At 44.6% G+C, this 20,136-nt stretch overlaps 1 protein-coding gene across 3 annotated transcripts in view; it reads right to left on the bottom strand.

The window, feature by feature from the left end:
- Positions 1-4,707: 4,707 nt before the first annotated feature.
- Positions 4,708-20,136, bottom strand: part of ate1 (arginyltransferase 1) — a 69,418-nt gene continuing 53,989 nt past the window's right edge. For all 3 annotated transcript variants that reach the window (XM_030070292.1, XM_030070294.1, XM_030070293.1), the window contains 2 exons: positions 15,003-15,123; positions 4,708-5,680 (listed from right to left, as the gene is read on the bottom strand). In XM_030070292.1, coding sequence (XP_029926152.1) covers positions 5,502-5,680; positions 15,003-15,123 — 300 coding nt within the window. In that variant the 3' untranslated portion in view covers positions 4,708-5,501. The remainder of the gene's footprint in view (positions 5,681-15,002; positions 15,124-20,136) is intronic.

The raw sequence follows: 20,136 nt of genomic DNA, 5'->3' as shown, positions 1-20,136 counted from the left end.
ACAACTTAACTCGCCCCGCTGGGGCTGTGTAGCCTGGGCAAGCCATAAATATCAGCATTTTTATAATCTTAATTATACAGACATTTTTCTGTTCTCCTCCACGGGCCAGCTCCCCCTCAGACCCAGCAGGTTGCCGTGGCGATGCCAAGTACTCCATCCACAACAACAGCAGCAGCATTCAACAGGCAGAGATTTAGAGCTCTGCAAATATATCCTGCGCTGGCTGTCATGGGCCAGGAGTGGGAGGGGCGGGGGGTGGAGCGGCGGAGCGGCGGGTAGAGTGGTGACGCCGAGCTTACCTCTACCTGGAAAATGTATTTCCCCCTTCAAGTAGAAAATAGACGGGGACGAGAAACAGGGGGAGGGAAGTTTCCACTGCGGCGTGGCATGTATGAAGACTTAAGTGAGGTTTGGCTTGAAAAGAGAGACAGAGACGGAGTGTGGATAAGAGAAGATTTAGATTCTTCTGAGGAGACAGCACACATATTTGAGAGGTGGGTAGCTGGTGACCCCCAACAGCCCCCCAACACCGCACCCTATTCAGACTGAGCCATTAGTATTGTAACACACCACTGGGAATATGTGCGACTGCCTCGGAGAGAAGGAGGTGGCCTATGCCAGAAGGGCAGGAGAAAAGAAAACGAGGGAGAGAGAGAGGGAGGGACGGGCAAACAGAGGAGAGACGTTTATGTGGTAAAGACCTATAAGGAGAGGGGAGGGGAGGCAGAGGGAGGCAGGGGAGATAAATATGAAGGCACCATTAAGCTCCATGTTTTCATGGTCTGTTTGCACAAAAATCTTCATCTTAACAAGACATTTAATCTCACATTGAGTCTGAAAATGATCATGCCTTTGTTAAAACAGGTGAAAAATATCTGCCAGTGGGACGAGATAACAGCCGTCTTTATTGTTCACTTATGGAGATTTGTGTTTGGCTTCACAGACATACATACACTTAAAAAAAAAAAAAAAAAATCCTCTGCCATGGGTTGGAGTATATGAGATAAAGACAAGAATTAGGTGGGCCTATAGTAATATACAGCTGCAATGAAAGTGCTAAGTAATAATAATAAATACATATCTTGTAAAAACAGCAGCAATCAGTAACATCTAATAAAAAGTCATTTGTTCAGCATGACAACAGAGGATGGAATCAAAGACCTCTTTGCTGTGTCTTTCAGTTGTGTTAATCCCATTTGTTTCCAGTGCATTTTCACTTTTTTCACTTTTTTTTCTGGGAACATAGACAACATATAAACATGGTGAAACAAAGCAGAATAAGCCCACTAATATCAAAAAATGACACTTGACTCAAGAAAATTCTGAAAACAAGTTGATTAGCGTTGGAAACGTGTGGGATTATATCATCCCACTTGCAGAAATATAAGATTTTTGAGACTCAGCGTGAGACTAAATGACTTTTAAAGATGGATATTTCTTGCGGTGATATTGGCACACCCTGGTTAGTTTCCCAATTAGTTTCATGGCCAGATGATAAATCAATGCTTTATCATACAACTACTGTTCCATTATTTAGTTTTATGATCGAATATAATCCTAAATCAAAGTACCACACAGAGAGCTGCGTCTTTAAATTGTGTCGCTGTTTAAGTTGTGGGGGGAAAAAAAAGAGGCATAAGTTTAGTGGTTCACCCTAAAACCAGCTTGCCCAGTCACGTCAATAAAAAAAAAAATAAAAAAAAGTGAGTGAACGCCGAGCCTCAAATAGCCACATCAGTTTTATAGTATTTACTTTCACACGTGATTAAATTACATCTTTAAGATTTACTGTAGGCTAAACTGCATTCTGTGAGCTCCCAACTTCCTGCTCCTGCCCAAATCTGAGAGTGACTAAACATATTTCCATACAGTACATCCAGCAACCTGATGCTTGTGAATATATTAACCGTGTCCAGCAGCGAGCTGAACCAACTTGAAGCCCCATGTCAAAACACTTTATGCTTCCTTAATACCTCAGGCTAATCACTTTAGCATTGTCTCTTGGTGGACAATGCGTCCCCTCATGTTCTGTATCCGAGGAAGGGCCGAGGGAGCGGTCTGGTGACGGTGTGTTGAATCTGGGTGACAGGGCCCCAGTGGGAGTGGGTGCCCCCCTGTGCCTTAGATAATCCCCAGGAGAAAGGGCCTGCATTTAGGGTGCGATACGCTTAATCCGGTGGGCCTTGCTCACAAAGGAGCCCTGCACTTCCTCCGGCCTGGGAGCTTCCGCTGGTCCTGGGGGCCTGGCGTGGGTGCCAGTACAAACAAGAACCAATACACGTCCACATTACAATGGAACAAACGACACAGATATATAGACACACACACACACACACACATACACATACACATGCAATCCAGTGGGGGATGGGGAGTGAGTATGAGAGAGGGAGAATCAAAAACAAACTTGTAAATTCACACTGTCCTTACAGGGAGCCAATCCAAACAGCCAAACTAAATAGCCCACGCACACAAGGGCCACCAAGAGTAAACACGGTGCACACACACACACACACACACATGCATGCATGCACATACACTCGCACACACAGTGGGCACAGAGGATGTTTAGATCCTGCCCCCGGGTACGGTGAAACAAAGCTTGAATGTACTGCAGAAAGATTGAAGGACAGATGAAGAGAGAGATCAAACAGCGCCCTGCCTGGAGATATGATCATATTTACAAACAGGAAGACAACTTTATGTAAGGGGCATTTCAGGTTTACTCATATGCACACGTGAGCCCGGGGATGCTGGTGGGTGACACATTCGGTACCATGCAGTCCCATCCCTGGCATTGTTTTTGAGACCTGCTGTGATGGGAAATAAATATCCCAAAAAAAAAAGAGAGAGGGAGAGGCAGAGATACAATCTGCAAAAACATGCTTTTCCAAAACATTCTTTCCCTCTTATTTACCAGATATATAAATAATACCAAAGCACAGCCATGTAACGTTTAGAGGCATTTAAGTAAATAGCTGAGGGATATTATTCCATTTTAACTTGACATGATTCCACATGCAGTTCTGAACTTGGAAAAGGGGTTTGGAAAAAGGGGGAAAACCTCAGGCATGGTGTATCTATTTCCTGGATTCCAGCCTTGCCCTCACTTCCCATGCAATTTCACGCTGACACATCCTCTTTCCTCCGAGGGTCCCTCTGCATTTTCATCTGGCCACAGCATGTCAGCGGGGATGCGACGTGCAGCAGGTAGAGAGGAGGGGAAGGACGTTGTGTTCTGAGTACAAATACTTTAATGTTGGTTTTAACCCGACTCAAGTGCCAGATGGGTGGCACCACAAGGAGATGATTCAGAGGTTATCAGGGAATTTGAAATCCTTTTCTGTGATTGTCTTGGCTTTTTTTTTTTTTTTTGCGCTCATTTTATTTTCCTGCATGGCAAACCCCGTCTATCTAGCACCACTGGAGGCTAAAACAAGCCACAGAGAGTACTTAAACATTTGATTTGACCAAGTCTTACATAAAGATAAACTATTTTCTCCGCTCCCTGAATAGTAACCTTTGGCTGAACATTACAGCTGCATGGTGAGTGGTCAGTGCAGGCCTCATATTTAATAAGAATTATGAGCAGTGATTTGTGGGGGAGGGTGCAGTTTGACACAATTATATATCAGAGTAACGTCCAAACCCTGCCATGCTGTGTCTTACAGCATGATGGGCTCATTATAAAATAGCCGGCTGGTCCGGGCCGCCTGTTTTGACAGAAAGAGGTCCACCAGAGTACTGGCACATGTCCTTGCGTGTGGTGTCCACCAAGACTAACCATTCGTGACAGCGCCAGGAGTGTGTGTGTATCTGTGTGTGTGTGCACACCAGGCCCAGGGGAAGCATGGCTAATGTGGGAGAGAAACAGTGAATCCAATATGGCTACTAGCCAGCGTCAGTGTTCCCTTCCTGGAGAATTAGCCTGTCAATCTGCCCTAATTCCCAAGGACACAGGCAGCTCCTACGCCGAGGTAGGGTTTAAACTGGCGAGATCGACTCCCTTGACTGTTTTCTCAACACTAGTTGCAGACAGGCTGGCTGACTGGAGGTAGCGGACTGTGGCAAGTCAGAGCACTACAACTCGAGAGTGGAGCTGCTGGACGGAGAAGAGTCCAGGCCAGGGTCAAAGTGACGCTTTCCAGTCTGCGGCCAGACTTTCACTCACTTTGTTGTGTGTAGGTATGTCCAGCTGGCAAGAGGCATCTGGAGGAAAACGACATCTACTCAGCAGAGTTATTAGAGATACCGCACAGACAACTTAGTTAACAGTCCCAGGAGTGACTTTGCACATCTGGCCTTTACGTGGATGTTCACTTTAATAAAGCTTGGTGGGCCTGCCCGGGCTCTCGCTGACTCCTGGACGCTGCCTGCTGACGTCAGCTCTCTCCCGGCCCGGCCGAGCCCTGCCGTGGCTGAGAGCTGCTGTTGACACTGCTGGAGGGCCAAGGGCCATTTGCATTCATGTTGTGCAAGCTCATATATCTGACACCTGTCGCCTGACCCAACACAAACAAGCCCCACCACACCAATGAACGTGCCTATCTGTGAGTGTGGCATGTATTGGGCAGACATAAAGCTTAGTGTACCTCCAAATTTAGACTCGTTTGTGCCAGTATACAAGGCTCTCAACACGTTACTGTCTCATTCCCAAAAGCCCTCTGACACTGATTTGCATGCAAAAGAAAACCACAAGATTCCAAGCAGGGAATATACAATCACTTTATTTGGTTTAACAAAAAATAACACAATAAGAAAAGCGGAGCAAATAAAGCTATAAGTGTAACAAACATGAACACTGAAAGAGTGAAATTTTTGCTTCACGGAAACCCACTGTCACACGTCTTTATCACAGAGGTTTAATATGAGAGTCTTGATTTTTGGGGGATGTAAAATGAAAGACAAAAATCTTCTTCCATGCTTATTCGATACCAGCAGACATTCAGTGGGGAACATGCTCTTCAAGTTGGCAACGTTGAGCTCAATCTGATCTCACATCAGCACAGAGGACAACTATCACCTGCGTGTGGTTAGTTTCTTTTACAATATAATCTCTCCATCAACATACAGTGTTGAGAATTGAAAAAAAGAAGATGAAGCAGAAGCAATGACAGCATTATATCAAAATAACATTCAAAGGGCTGTTCTCTGTGACCAATGTATTTGTGTCTATTCAAGCAAAGGGATACACATCAACTAAACTGTGTCGTTGGGTTAAATGATAATAAAAATGGATTCTACCAAACATGAAATATGAGATGTAATTGATCAAGCAGGCCAGTGGATTTATGGGTACATAGATACAGTACATATTCAGTGGCTACTGTATTGTTTCGGTTTGTGTAGAGCTAAGCATGGTGAGGCTACGGGGTGAAGCTGTAGAGTGCACAAACAGCAGGGAGACAGACAGACAGACAGACAAACAGGCAGATAGACAGACATATTGGAGGTGGTGCTTTTATATGAAAAGGTGGGGCGGCGCGGCGCGGACTGAAGGTTCAGGCGCGGTACAGCAAGATCCTTTCGGCGCAGACTTGGCCCACCAAGTTGGCGTACTGCTCCACCTCCGTCTGGTCGCTGGAGCCCTTGCGTTTGCAGCTGTAGGCTGCGTAGGGCATGACCGTCCGTCTGTATAGCACCAGAGTTCTCCCCACATCCTTCAGCACCCGTGAATCCCCTGGACAGAGACAGGCATGCGGACAAGATAATATCAAGCACACAGTCACAGCGTCTGAAAATATCTTTTTTTTGAGACTGCCGCTATGTCTGCTGGATGGAAAAAAAAAAAAAATGACCAAACTCTTGGGCATTTTACCAGACACAGGTTTTTTTTCCCCACACACAATATGAAAATGAAAACTGCCGCACGCTTTGTTTAACACATTTGCAAAAATAAAAAAATAAGATGAAACCGGTTGGACAATGTAATCAAATGTAGAAACGATAGTAATGTAAACGCTTTGTCTTTATTCTTTATCCGTGACAGGGCTAGATAGAGAAGATCAACAACATCTCTAATAAAACTTAGAACATTTGTCACTTGGAGTATTAGGATTCAAGGATTCAAGGAACTTTATTGTCATACCAGCTCACATTTACATGTTAGTGGTACGAAATTAGGACTCAGGTCCCGGTATAAGCCTAAATAAATAAATAAAGCAAGGTAAAAAAAAAAAAAAAAAAGAAGTGTAAATATATATAAAAAATAAGATATATAAGTATAAACAGTATATATGAATATAAACAATATGTATAAGTATAAACAGTATGTATCACTATAAATAGTATATATGAATAAATATAAACAGTCTATATAAATATAAACAGTATATATATATAATAAATATTTAAAAAAAAACTATAAACAGCCTATATAAATATAAACAGTATATATATAATATAAACAGTGTATATGAATAGAAAATGGACCAAGTGACAGAACCCGACACCCGGTACTGGGATTCAGGAACTGTTAGACTTGATACACAGACAGTGCTATTAGTGGCTGTCACCTTCCTCAGCCTCTGAAAGCCTGCCATCATCTTCTCCTTTGCTCTTCTGTACATCCTCATCGTCTCACAGAAACATATTAGGTCATGTTACATTTCCACTCTAGCATGTATTTGGACTGGCGATGAAAGCAGACCGCAAACACAGCCAATCAGGGTAGCCTAACAAATGCACATAACTTGTGGGATTTTAAGTCTGCTATTCTTTCATTTTGTAATCATGTGAACTTAAATGTTTTGTTGTTGTGTTTTTGGCAGTTTGATTTCTACACAACTATGTCTGGTAAATTGGCTCTGTTCACCCTACACTGACACAATCTACCCACATTTGGCAGTGGGTCAGGTGCTAGTTTCAGACCGTGCTGTCCTCATTTTCCCTCGCTCATACAAGTTAACCTCTGACTGACTTTGGCTGGCAAGGATACTAAACTATTCCGAGAAGTGGTTGGAGACGAATAAAGCCCTTTTCCACTAGCACCAAGTCCCTCTTGCCCTAAAACTGAAGTCACGGTGGTGCGTTAGTCGGCTAGTTAGCTGGCCTTGTTTACGGGGCCTCGCTCCCTGCTGGCTTGTCAAACACAGCATCTCATTAGGCCCCGTGTCATAAACTCTGCCAGTTCCCATCAGACCAGTGAAAACACCGCAACATTCAAAGCATGCATGTTCAGCAGCTAAGAATGGTCCTCTGGAGAGTTGGGTGGAAAATAGGGTGAAAAATGATGACCCCTCATTCTGACACTAAAACTGCTGCCTCCAGGAGTGTGAGACTCAGCCAAGTTGCCCACAGCGGCGCCAACAATCTCAGAGGACATGCAGGGGTAGGCAGTGAAGTGTAGTATCAGCTGAGACAGGCTAACCCACCCAAATACGCTGCATATAGGCATGGATGCCTGTGGGCACACACATGCACACAGTGGCTTCCAATCTTCCGTGGCAGACTGAAAAATCATATATTTAACAAGTACCTCACATCACCCACTCCCCACTGAATGCTATATACGCTAAGTGGTCTCTTAAAAAACAATTCAGTCTCTCTTCTTAGCTCTTACTCTATTTCATTTCAGAGCACTTTGCTATAACATGATTGTTCTAAGGTCGAAGGAATATTGCAGTGCAGGCCACATGTCATTTTTGGTGAAAGCAGCAAATCGAAGGTGCCGTTACTCTAACAAACAATGTTAGCTTAATATCTACAAGTCCCCCTACATATTTCACACAAAACACTTCATCCAATTATACCACTTTTACACCAAGCAGGAGGGTTTTATACGTTTTTTTTTGTTGTTGTTTTTTTTTTTAACCTGGTATTACCCTCTAAAAACGTGGGGGACACATTAGCAGAAGCTTTGTACGCATGGTACACGTCCAGGTTAAGTGGTGTCACCATCTCCTGACCTGACTGAAACACACCATGAATTTAAGTCAAGAGTTCAACACAAAGAGTGGTCATTTATGGATAATTTGTCATATTACATAGGTTAATGTTACAGTGAGGTTAGGATCGCCTGCCTAAAATGCAGAGCATGTCTTGCATCACTGTGCCTTATGCAGGTCGCAAATGAATGTGTGACCCGTTTTTATATCTGTCACTTGGAGGTGAAGTCCATAATGACCCGGGACTGTTGCATTGTCTAGAAGGTGCCACTGAAAAGCCAGTTAAACTGGTGAAACTGAGCTGAAGACCTGGATGGTAGTGGGATTTTAGGTCAGCGTAAAAAAGGGCATTGCATTGTCCTTTCAATAGCAGTTGGACTTTCAGAAAGTGGAAAAGACAGGATAGTCCTGAACTGGCCTGGCTGAGAGGAAGCAGGCAGAAAGTAAATAGATAGCTCCTAGCTACGCTGTGAGGTGGAGTGGACTATCCCACCAGGCTCATGGCGACATGAGTCATACCGAAGGGAGTGAGTTTTGATATTAATAAACTGCAGAGCCTCCCAACCATCGCTACCCCTCCCATGACTACACCCATGTGGTTTCCAGCTGAGCACTCAGGTGGTGTGTGCGAGTGTATGTGTTGAATTCCTGATATTCACCGAAGAACCAACAAATCCTCTCCCTGCAGACCACCTGGGGATTTGGGGCAAGATGAGACAGAGGAATCAACGAGGAACGCAAGACAACACAGATGAAAAATGCTAAACTACAACGTGATGCTATAAACAAAGGTTTTCCCCTGTGCCAGATGTTGCGGCTGACAGCACACTGACACAGCAATTCATTTGACCATTCAAATTTTGAAATTTGTGGTGCTGAGAGCGGTTTCTCCTGAGACGGCGTCTGCAGCACACAGGCATCAAGCACTCCGTCTGGACACTTTGTGGGCTGGATGTGGTCAGAACCTTGTTAAAATGTGCCCACACGAGTGAAGCAACTCTTTGCTATCTGCTTTTTACTTTGTGATTGATCAAAACAGTTTAGGCTGTAGTACAAAATATGATCGCTCCAGGTGATGGCAAATTCAGGACGGCAGCCCCAAAGGCAGCCTTGAATCAGAAAATTCAAACTGTCACATGGGTAGAGAGCAAATGAGAGAGACAATGATAATCTGTGACTCTGGGACTGCATCCAAGTTATTCATGTACCACTGTGACTTCTGACTCACAATAACATTTCCAGAGAAGCAAAGCAGATGAATGAATAGATGCAAGCACATTACCACTAAGGACTTGGTTCATTCCTTTGTTCGGTCTTTATTTTTCAGATCTCTAACTTTTTGCTGTTTCCACTGGGTATACAGAGAGAGTAACTCTGTATGAAGCCTCAAGGCTTCTGAGCTCTCACGCTCCCCACCTCTCTGAAGATATTTTCATATTCCAGCTGAGATTTTCAATCCACACTGTGGCTTAATGTTTTATTTATTAGCTTAATTCCCCTGCTCAGTAATGCCCCAGCCTTGGTGTTTTCCTCACTTTGAAAAATGCTGAGTCACAAAATTGGAAGATGCATTACACAAGCATAAACTTTCAAATAAGGAAAATCAGCAATATGTTAAACATCACCATGTGGGGAAATGGGTTTCAAGAGATGTAAACATGTTATGTAATTTACACATGATCCTAATTTTTTTGTTCCATAAAGTATTTGTGTCCTGATGGGATGACAAAGACATTGTTTAAATTTTCTGTGGTCCCTAAATAGCTTGGGCTGTCTTCAGCAGTTTCTGTCAGCGCACAAAATGTCCCCTTAAGTTTCTGCATCACGGTTTGACGTCCTACAGTTACACAAGAGTTAACCAAAGTTACACTTGTCCATTCCAAAGTGTGTGTCGGTGGTGTAAAGCCTCACTGTGCCCTTGTGAAGAGGCAAATTAAGCAGCAAACACTTTTCAAACAAAAGTGGATAGCAGCATGGGGCTTTTAGATGGTCTCTTAACCTCTACAGTAACACTGAGCAGAGCTTGCAGAGGAGGCGCAAGACACTATCTCTCTCTCTTACTCAAGACAATCTAAACATCCGCTCCTCACATAAACACTCATTTACCCCTTTCCCTTTCGTCCTCACTGCCTTCATGCAGCCATCCCTTCCTCCCTCTTCATTCTGAGAGGCTCCAGACCCTCTTCCTGTCAGACCCACCGGACGTCCACTGACACAGCGCTCCGAGGTCATAGCCCTTCAGGTCGGGGTTCAAGGGTCGGCGGGAAGAGGAGTGGAGAGGGTCGGTCTGGGAGTTAGAGGGTCAGGGCCGAATCGAGGGGCCTTGACACCCCGCCACGCTCCTCTGTCCCTTCCCATCCATCTGCAGCTTTCGAAACACTTTCTTAATACCGGACACACGTCAATGGCAGGCCATAGGGTTAGTCCTTGGATAAGACCACTTCCTATGACCCAATGTTGCAAAGCAAAAAGACTTTCTTGCATGAAAAGAAAAAGGGCAAGATGGCAGTGTAGTGTCTAAGATCATTCTTTGACTGGAAGACCTTGATTCAAGTGCCTGTGTTAGCAAGCATCCGCCCTGCTAAAGCGGCGTTGAGAAAGACACTGAATCCCTACCATGCATTTTGACCTCCCTGTGGACTGGGGCAACGGAGAGGAGGATTTCACTATAAGGATCTATAAAGGTACTTTTGCTGCAGTCAAAGTGCAACAAATACAGAAAAAATAATGTATCTTATGTTTAAAAGACATCCCGGCTAACCACTTCTACCTCCTACAATCTGACAAAGGGATTTGGGAGAGGAGTGATATCCCTTACTCCGCCACTCCAGATGGGTGCATTAAGGAAGAGCCAGTTTAAGAAGAAAGAGAGCCTGGTGGAGAGCAGTGAGTGACTTTGACAGCAGGGTTTAAAGAGACAGATACACTGACAGAAAAGAAAGGAGGTGTATAAACGGAAAGCGTGTATAAAGGTAGACAAATGGAGAAGAAGGCAGAGGGGCTGCATGTAAAGGGTCGGTGCTGTCAGACTGGGGCTTGTAAAAGTAGAGGAGCCTTCTTCCTTTGTTGCCTCTTTCCACCACCTAATGTCTTGGCACCACTTGACCTGGCTACAGTAGCCACACATGCACAAACACACCAGAGCACAAACACACACAAAAGCACAGACAGACTACATTGAAAGCCACTTTATACTAAAAAACGAATCCATAGCGTCTGTGGCTCCTGTGTAGCCCATAGAGGCTGCTGCTGTAGTTTACATGCACCTCTCCAAAAATGTAACACAAAAATGCAAATCCTGTTAGACGATGTTGCACTGATGAAGACAACGTGAGACAGACAAACTGAGGAGGTTTGCACGCCACCTCATCCCCCAGTTTGGACACCATGAATTGTCTGAGAGGAGACTCTGTTTCAGGTAATGCAAGTATAATTGGCGTTTTTTTTTTTTATCTGTGCTTGATTCATGTGGAATTCATGCAAATTTGACACCACTGTCTAGTGTTCCAGCGACCTGAGCAGTATGTGGACAGACTCTCCAATGCAGATCTATAAATGCTGAGATCAGGGTGGACAAATGGGTACAGGGTGGACACTTAAATGAAGAGGTAAAAACTGGCCTAAACACAGCTTGATGGATGTGTGTGTGTGAAACATGTAGGTTTGTGTGTCTGGGTTTGCGTCTGCTGGAGGCACTTGAGGTACAGGGAGTGACTACTCATGTCACACACTTTTTACGAGTGTTTATCCTGCTGAGAGGGCAATGCCCCTACTTCTCTGTTTCTCTGTCAGGCAAACACTGATTATGACTGAGTGTGTCAATGTGTGTGAGAGACAGTACATATGTGCTGTGCAGAATTTATGTGTGAGTGAGTGTGTGTGTGTGTATGTGTGTATTATGTACATTTTTGTGGGGCTACAAAGAGGCCCTCAATGTGTCAGCAACAGACATGCAATCAGTGTGAGTCTGCACTGGACAGGGTTGTGTAAACTTTAGATTAGCACTCCTCACACACTTCATTAGGACAGCTCTGTAACCCGGTCACCCTGACAACTTGAGCCAACACCCTGTGTCCTTCTCTATCACCCGAGGGTGAGGCGAGGACCTCTAGGCTTACAACAAGCCTGTGTTGGATTGATGGGGTGACAGCTGGGGAATTTGGTGAAACTCACAGTGTCTTAAACAGCATTTTGTGTAGATTTTTTTTTTTTTTTTTTGTAAATGAAGGGTGGAGGTAACTTTGGTTCTTAGACTGAGGTTCACACCTGGGCCAGTTCCAAGATTTGGTCCACTAGGTGTGTGGAGTGTATAAGTGCACACATTTATGTCATGACTCTGTATATGCACAACTGTGCTGTAATTGTAGCTGTATTGTTATTTTTGGGTGGGGTGAGTAATAAGGCCAGATGATGAATTTTCATTGTATTTAGATTTTTCATTATTCCATCTGTGGTGGGCCACCGCAGCTAAATGAGTGTAAAGGCAATCAAAAAGGAATCATTGCTTACACAGGGGATCCAGCAGTGACTGTAATAGTTAGTTATTCCTTAAAAGATGGACAGTAGTAGGTTTCCACGACGCTGCATGCAGCAAACTGTGCTGGACACAGGGCTTCCCCAGCGACTGGCTCAGACCACAGAGCTTCCACCACAGTGTTGGTGTCACAGACTAATTCAAAAACACAGAGCAACATGTCTTTATTTAGCCCTAAAACAAGCCACATGTTGACAAGCTGCCAATTAGGGCAGGGCCACAAGCCTCAGCAGTGTGCCACGCTGCGATCCTGGCGGTCGCACAGACCAAGCTGACCTGCTGATTGACCAGGCTGTACGTATTTCTGGAGAAGGCTACAACTTCCACACCACCACCATCACCACTGCTAGTCTGGCAGGGGCCATCTTTAGCCGCAGTCCAAACCCCCACAACTTGGCCACGACCTTGGGAGCTAACGCTCAAGCTAGCTAGCGCTGAAATGTACTGGCACTGCAGTTTAACACAGAAAGTCAGGCCCTGAAATAATGTCCGTTCCTGTCCAAGATCAACAGTCCAAGCAGGAACAGAGGCACCACAAGAGCCGAAGACACACAAAACACACACTGACTTGCACACCCACACACCCAGACACTCACACACACACACACACACACACACACACACTCCAACCACAGTCTGAAAACTCCTAACTTCATCACTTTGTCATCAGTAATTTGTGCCTACTCAGGGATTACGGCTGTGATTGACAGGAAAAGGTGAGACCTACCACTGGCTAAGCTGTTAATGGCCATGTTGTAAATGACCAGTCTAGTAATTGTCCTTCAAATTCCCTCGCCTGTCCTGGGTGTGGTGCTTTCCCCCGCCGCTTAACAACAAAAGCCTCACCAGCTACTGAAAAACGTGTAGTCTAAGAGGTTGCTGAAGAAAATCCTAATTCAATTTCTTGGTTTGTCTTAGATGGGTTAGCCAGTGCTCAAAAACGTTGCCTCATCACGCAACCTGATAGCGCCTGAGAATTAGAGGGGGACAGGGGAGAGGGGCATGAGTGGCAGTGGATTTTTTTTTTCCCGCCTTTGCAGTTGAACTCCCCAGTGTGCATGTGTCTGTGTGTGTTGGTTTTTACCTCCCTGTATGGCACCAAGTCCAAATATGACCTCACTCTGACAGAATAATAGAGCACTGTCTGTCTCTGGCTCTTTCTGCACATATATATCTCGCTCTTTCCCTCTCCACCTCTTCGTCAATCCGCCTCCCCTCCTTTTACCTCTCTTTTCCAGCGCCAGCAAACACTACCAGCCTCCCTCCCTTTTGCTTCCCATCGCTGTAAAATTATTTATATGACAACATGTCCCTCCATCTCTGCCTTCATCTGTTCTTCTCCTGTTACTCCCGCTCTCACCCTCCATCCTACCGGTCTTACTATTTCTCCGTGACACTTAGCTCCACTCTTATCTATTTTGGCATCTCAAATTCTTGTCCCGTCATGTCTCGTACTCCTTCTTACAGTCTATCGGTAAATCTTTCCCATTTAAGACTTGGAGTTCTGGAACTGACACACTCCTCCGTCCCCTTCCCTCCAAAGCACATGCATCTCCAGCTTTCCTGTCCATTGTGCCTGTCTGGTGATGCGGATTAATGGGGAAGTGTAAACAGGGGATAGCTGGTTCCCTGTAATGTCAGCCACTGAGGTTGCAAGAGCTTGCTATACCCCCCCAGCTCACATGGGGAAGTGCACATACCCATGTACAAACAAGCGTTCTGCTAAAACACACATTATGCACTCTGTCTGACACATACGCATTCAAACTCCGGTCATCTCTTCCCTAAATCACCCTGATAGCGCACAGAGCTGTGTGATGCAAGCTCTCTCAGTTTGGTTTAGGTAAGAGCTGCTGGAGTTTTACTGCAGATTCCCCTAAACCACCTAGAGCACAGCAGAGAACTGCAGAGTCGACAGAGCAGAGCTGGGGAGAGAGAGGAGGAAGAGAAATTAACAAATGGGGAGACAGAAAAAAAAAAAAAAACTCTAGCTCTTTCTGCAGCTTTGCACGTTCTACCCCTGACTTTTCAGCTCTCTCCGACTCTCTCACAGACTCCCTCCCCTGCGTCCCTCCACTATCTCCCCTCCCTCCTGTTCAGGCAGCGGGCGTCTGCCAGTCTAACTTCTGCATGCGGTCTATTACCGCTGATATCATTATTCATTCATTTAATAGCAACATGGCCCTTTTGTAATGACAGTGTTAGCTCTGTTCTGACCACACTGAACGAGAAAGAGAAGAGAGAAGAGGGTGCGATCAGAGCTGCCGGCACTCTGCTGACCCCGGTTCAGTGACCGCACGCTATCTTGTAGCAAGCCCAGGGATTTCAACACACCATCACAGCGGAACCAGATCAAATCGTAACACGGGGTTCACAGGTTCATCCAGAACGGCCTGGAGGCAGGATGAAGGATCCAAGAGTTAACTGACACAGGCAGGTCAGTGTGTTAGCGGTGGAAATGAAATGAACAGAACAGTATGGATCCTGAACAAAGATTTTCTTTCTTTAGTTTCAGATGTCAGATGACTTATGCTATACTATCCAGAATAATAACAGTGGAGTGTTGTTTTGCATGGTTGTACCTGCATCAGGGTCTTGGTTGAAGCGGGCATAGCGGCTATTCTCCAGGCTGGGTAGGCATTGCTCTATAGGCACCCAGACGTAGGTTTCTGGGCACAGAAGGTCTGAAGGCTGGTACTGCCCCTGCAGATGGAGAAAGGAAGAAAGATAAACTTTTAGAGCTGGTGGTCCAGGACATCTTTACCTCTTAGTAAGGTGCATGGACTGATGAAACGCGTTTTGGCACACGGCCTTCCATAAGGAACTTCTTGATTTCCTGATAATTCCTTTTATGAAGGCCGTTTGCCGAACGTCGTAAGTTTTAGCGATTGTTCTTATTGCTTTCACAAGTGTTGCTGGAATTCTTCTGCTCCTACAAAGTTTTATCTTCACACCGGCATAGTTGTCAGGCAGTGTGAAAAGGTCGACCGAGGTAAGCTGACCCTGCAAAAAGAACCTGGCCAAGATCTCAGTTCAGAACGGGGTAAAACTTTGCTCCTCCTGGTGTGAAACTTCATTGCTTAACCCATTTTTTTTCTGTTTCTGTTATGTTACCCGCTATGCTGAACAGAGAATGTAAACACAGCATTAGCATACCATAATATTCCCTGGTTGTGTTTGGGATAGGGGTACACTCTGTATTTGACTTAACGTTTTGGATGAAAAGTAAACCAAGCTTACCAAAAACAGCTGCAGTGCAAAGAAGAAAAAAAAATGGGTGAGGAGCAGAATTGAGAGAAGGGGGAGAGAGAGACTCTATTATCAGAGACCTGCGTTCTATCACACAGCTCCAAACAAACACAAACTGCCGAGATAGCTCTGTAAACAAGCAGGCGCCTCCAACAAGCCTGCTGCACCATCTCAACACATGAATGCACGCGTACACACACACACACACACACACACACACACACGCACACACACGCACACCCTTTATATTTATAGTTATATGACATTGCACTGTAGGACAAAGATTCCTTTACCATTTTATAAACACACTCTCATGCACAATCAAGGTCACAGAGTGCTGGGTGATGATATTCAAAACAAAAAGAAAAAAATCAGGCATGTGATGAGGAACACAAAATAAGCAAGAACAAGGGAGGGAAGGCAACTGCGGCTGCGAATATGAGTTTTGTGCCCCAAGAATAACCCTAAATCCTGAAAAAAACATATATAAATATATAAAAAGAGAGAAATGTAAAGATCCCACCCCTGGAAAACGCTGTTGCTTTACAGGCACTCTGACCGAGGGCCATCTGTCAGTGGGCCTATATGGAAAGTATGCAGCCTGTTTTCACAAGAAGGATACGAAGCCATGAGAATAGACTAGTCTGCTTCATGGCTTTGAAAAATGAAAAACAGAAGAAATTGGGGTGTGTCAATGACAGACGGGTTATCCCCTCAAGGGCAGGGTGATCCTGCTTTCTACTACTCGAGACCCCCGCTTCCCCTGCCCCATGATTAGTTGAAAAGGTACAGGGTAAAGCCAGCATGTATCACCTAATTCATACAGTCATGGGAAAAAAAGTGTGTAACAAGGTCATTCGGCTAAAGCTAAAGCTGTGCGGGCAGAAAGAAAAAAAACAAAAACAAAGGAAAGGAGTTGCAAGTAGTGCAAAACATATAGGATATTCTAAGTGCTGCTGCTAACAGATGGATGGTGAGGGAATGCAATGCATCCCCAGTTGTAATGGGCACACATACTGACCAGACGCCCTCCATGTCCCTACAACCCAAAGCATTCCCCGACTGTCAGCACAGTTCGCTCCACACTCTCACACTCTGCCTCAACTCTATAGAGTCCTTCAACATTGCAGCCGGCCAAACCTGCTCCATACACACACACGCAAAAACACACATGCTTCCCATGTTAGGTATCTTCACCCTGGTAAAGAACCTCAAATCACCTCAGATGATTGAGATGATTGAGGGGGCAAATGGTGGAGGGAGGAATGGGAGGGATGGAGGAATAGAGGTGGAACAGAGGTGCAGATGAAATGGCTAGTCTTTGGTTACACTCTGAAGGGGTTGGTGTAATGACAATTAAAACTAATAAATACATTTTAAAAAGTCAAATTTTTAATATTTGAGACATAATTTCAAGAATAAAGTCTGCATTTTGAGGATTCAAATTAACTCCAAGGTGCAGTTTGAGAATACAGTTGAAATTTTTAGGGTATATTCAAAATAACATTTTGCGAATAAAGTTAAACAGTTTGAGATTAGAGTAAGAATTTCAAGACTAAAGTTACATTTCTGAGAATAAAGTAAATGAAAGGTTGACGACTGAAGTCAAAATTTTGAGAATTAAGTCAAAGCCTTAAAATCAAGATGACGTTTTGAGATTAAAATTTATGAGTCCAGCAATATGGATTCAATCAAGATGTAGGGGAAGCTTGTACTTCAGCTTGAGCTGGTTTCAATAAGGAGTTTTAGCCCATGAGCTTAACCAGTTCTTAAGTGCAACTTCACCGGCACTGCAAAAATGCACTTTTTTTTCTCCAAAATGTCTTCAACTTTATTGACAAGCTTTTGACTTCATTCTCAAACTGCTACTTTTGAGTATATTCTCAAGATTTTGACTTTATTCCCTAAATTCTGACTTAATCTTAAAGTTTGGACTTTATTTTTGAAGGGCAATGGGTTTTTTTTCTTCCCATGGCCCCATTACTCTGCTGAAGAAAAGAAAGAGAGATTGTGAACCAGAATGAGAACATCTAACAACAGGCTTTGGGTTAAACTGTTACACCATGATGAAAACCAGCCTTGTTTCTGAGTGAGTGGCTGAATCTTGTGTAAGTGTAATTTGTGCAGCGCATGAAGTGGATTCTTGATGGCCTGTATTTTAATGTCCAAGCCCAAAATGCAGCCCAGAATGATATATCCACTCCTTTACTATAAATGTTTTGACTGTGACAGACAGAGAAGCCTGTATAACCACAATGAGAGACACAGGCAAGCCGTGGCACAGGCGCAAATTCCTCAGTTCTCCCCCTGAACGAAAGAAAGAAGGGAGAGAGAGAAGGGACAACATACACCAAATATGAAAAGACATGGCTATTTGTGGTCTGGAGCGAGGAGAGAGAGGGAGAGAAAGCGAGAGAGAGAAAGAAGAGCCTGGTTGGCCACTAGCTGTCTGTCTGCTGCTTCTTCTCCTTACTGGGTTGAGAAGGAAGACTGAGCTCACCGCCACAAACTCTCTCTTCACTGTGTCTTTTCTTATCCTCCCTCTCCCTCTTTCACTTTTTCTCTCCTCAGGTTGGCCTGAAGGCCCTGCAATTCACAGTGACTCCTGCAGCCTCCCTGGCTTGCCTTCAAACCATGTTTTCTGACTTTGCATCAGCTTGCTCGCATTATATCTCTCTTCATTTATCTAACAGTTGCCTGTATCAACAGAGAACCCAGTAATCATTTCCTGGAACTTGGAACCTTGAAAAAGGAGAGCAGAGTCTAAGTGCACATCTAATGGCTGCAAGTGAAAGGGCTTACTCCTATAAATCTTGTTGCTGAGCATCTGTTAGCTCAGAAAGAGGTGTAATGAGGGCACAGGAAGTGTTAGTGTGAGTGTGTGTGCATGGACAGGAAGTCTGGTGATAACGGGCTGCGTGTGTGTATGTGTTTATGAGTCTATGCCATATAATCTAGATAATGTCCGCTGTGTTTCAGGGCTACCCACTCACTCATACTAGATAGCCAGGATGAGGCTCTTCACACAGGGAAAAAAAAACTTTTTTTGCTTTGGTCCTTGGGCTACTTTCTTCAGCAGCTCTCCCTCTTCCTTTCTAAACATTCAAAGCGTCCAACACAAACCAATCCATCAGCATCCCTCCCTCTTCCCTCCCTCCTCACCACACCGACGCTTTCAGACAGATATGGAGGTGATGCTGACGACTGACGACCTCTGAAAGGCTCATTTAGAGACAGAGAGAGATAGAGAATGAAAGAGTGAGTGGAGAAAGAAGGAAACTGACAGACTTCAGCGGCTAAACTTGGCTGCCATCAGAAGTGTGAGCGACACGAGGGAGAGGAAGAATAAAGGGAGGGAGATGGCGAGGGAAGGGGGTGGCGGGGGGGGTGAGAATTAGATGCAGATGAGTGCAGGGACGGTATTTAACGTCACAGAGACATGGGCTAAGGCGTGCTGATGGAAGTGATAGGAACAGTCAGAGTGCCAGGATGGAGGGGCCCAGCGCTGAGAAAGGAGGCTGGAAGTGGGGGATGAAAAGGGTGGACCTGGCAACCATGGACAGAAAAAGAGAAAAATAGGAGGGAGCTGAGCAGACAGAGAGTGATATGGAGACAGAAATGAAGAGCTGTATTCAATCAAAAACACAAAAATGGGTAAACTACAGCAGAAAGGTATATTTCCTGTACATTTACAAACAGCCTGTGGAACTGCTAAGATTCACTCAGTCATTTAAACTTCACGGTTTACACTGGGTTTGTTCATGAGTGTGTAGAGGTCATTGTTTTTACAGCACGGCAATCCTCCACAGTGCACGTTTCCCAATGAATCAAACTTTAACAAGACAGAGGCAGAGGAAACTGACCCAGCCTCATTTGAATAACAACTGCCCAATGTAAACAGTTACACAACCCCGAATCGAGAGATGCAAATAAGCACACACCCACAGTACTTAACAAGCAGTTACACAATACTATGTAAATCTGTCATCGATAGCACAGATATAATAACTCTTTTCAGGACGCGCACTGATGCATCTGAGTGAATTATATGACTAATTCAAAGACACAAATAACTTTTCTGCTGTCCCCATTTGTGCAGCCTTTCCCCCAATTCTATCTTGCTTTCGCTCACACCTCGGGAAAGGAGCACTGCCCCAGGCCCATACCTGTGATTTATTTGAAAAGCAATTAATCAGACACATAAATTGTGTGCTTCACTGCAGCCAAGGAATCCTCGTGAAAGCCTACACCACTATTGCCTTCTGCTTCTTTTCTTCTTTTCTGCCTGTTTGAGGAGGACTAGAGAGCAGACACATAGCTTTGGTATGCACAAAGTGGAGACAGCTTCCATCAACCAGAAGTCTTTTTCACATCTCCAGCTTGTTCAAAATGCTGCAGGTAGAGATTTAACTGGTACAAACGGATGCATTCACTTCACTCCAGGTCCGGCACCCGGATTTGAGACTA

The sequence above is a fragment of the Myripristis murdjan genome, chromosome 15 (genome assembly GCF_902150065.1).
Source record: "Myripristis murdjan chromosome 15, fMyrMur1.1, whole genome shotgun sequence".
NCBI lineage: Eukaryota > Metazoa > Chordata > Actinopteri > Holocentriformes > Holocentridae > Myripristis > Myripristis murdjan.
This window is presented reverse-complemented; position numbering and strand designations above follow the sequence as displayed.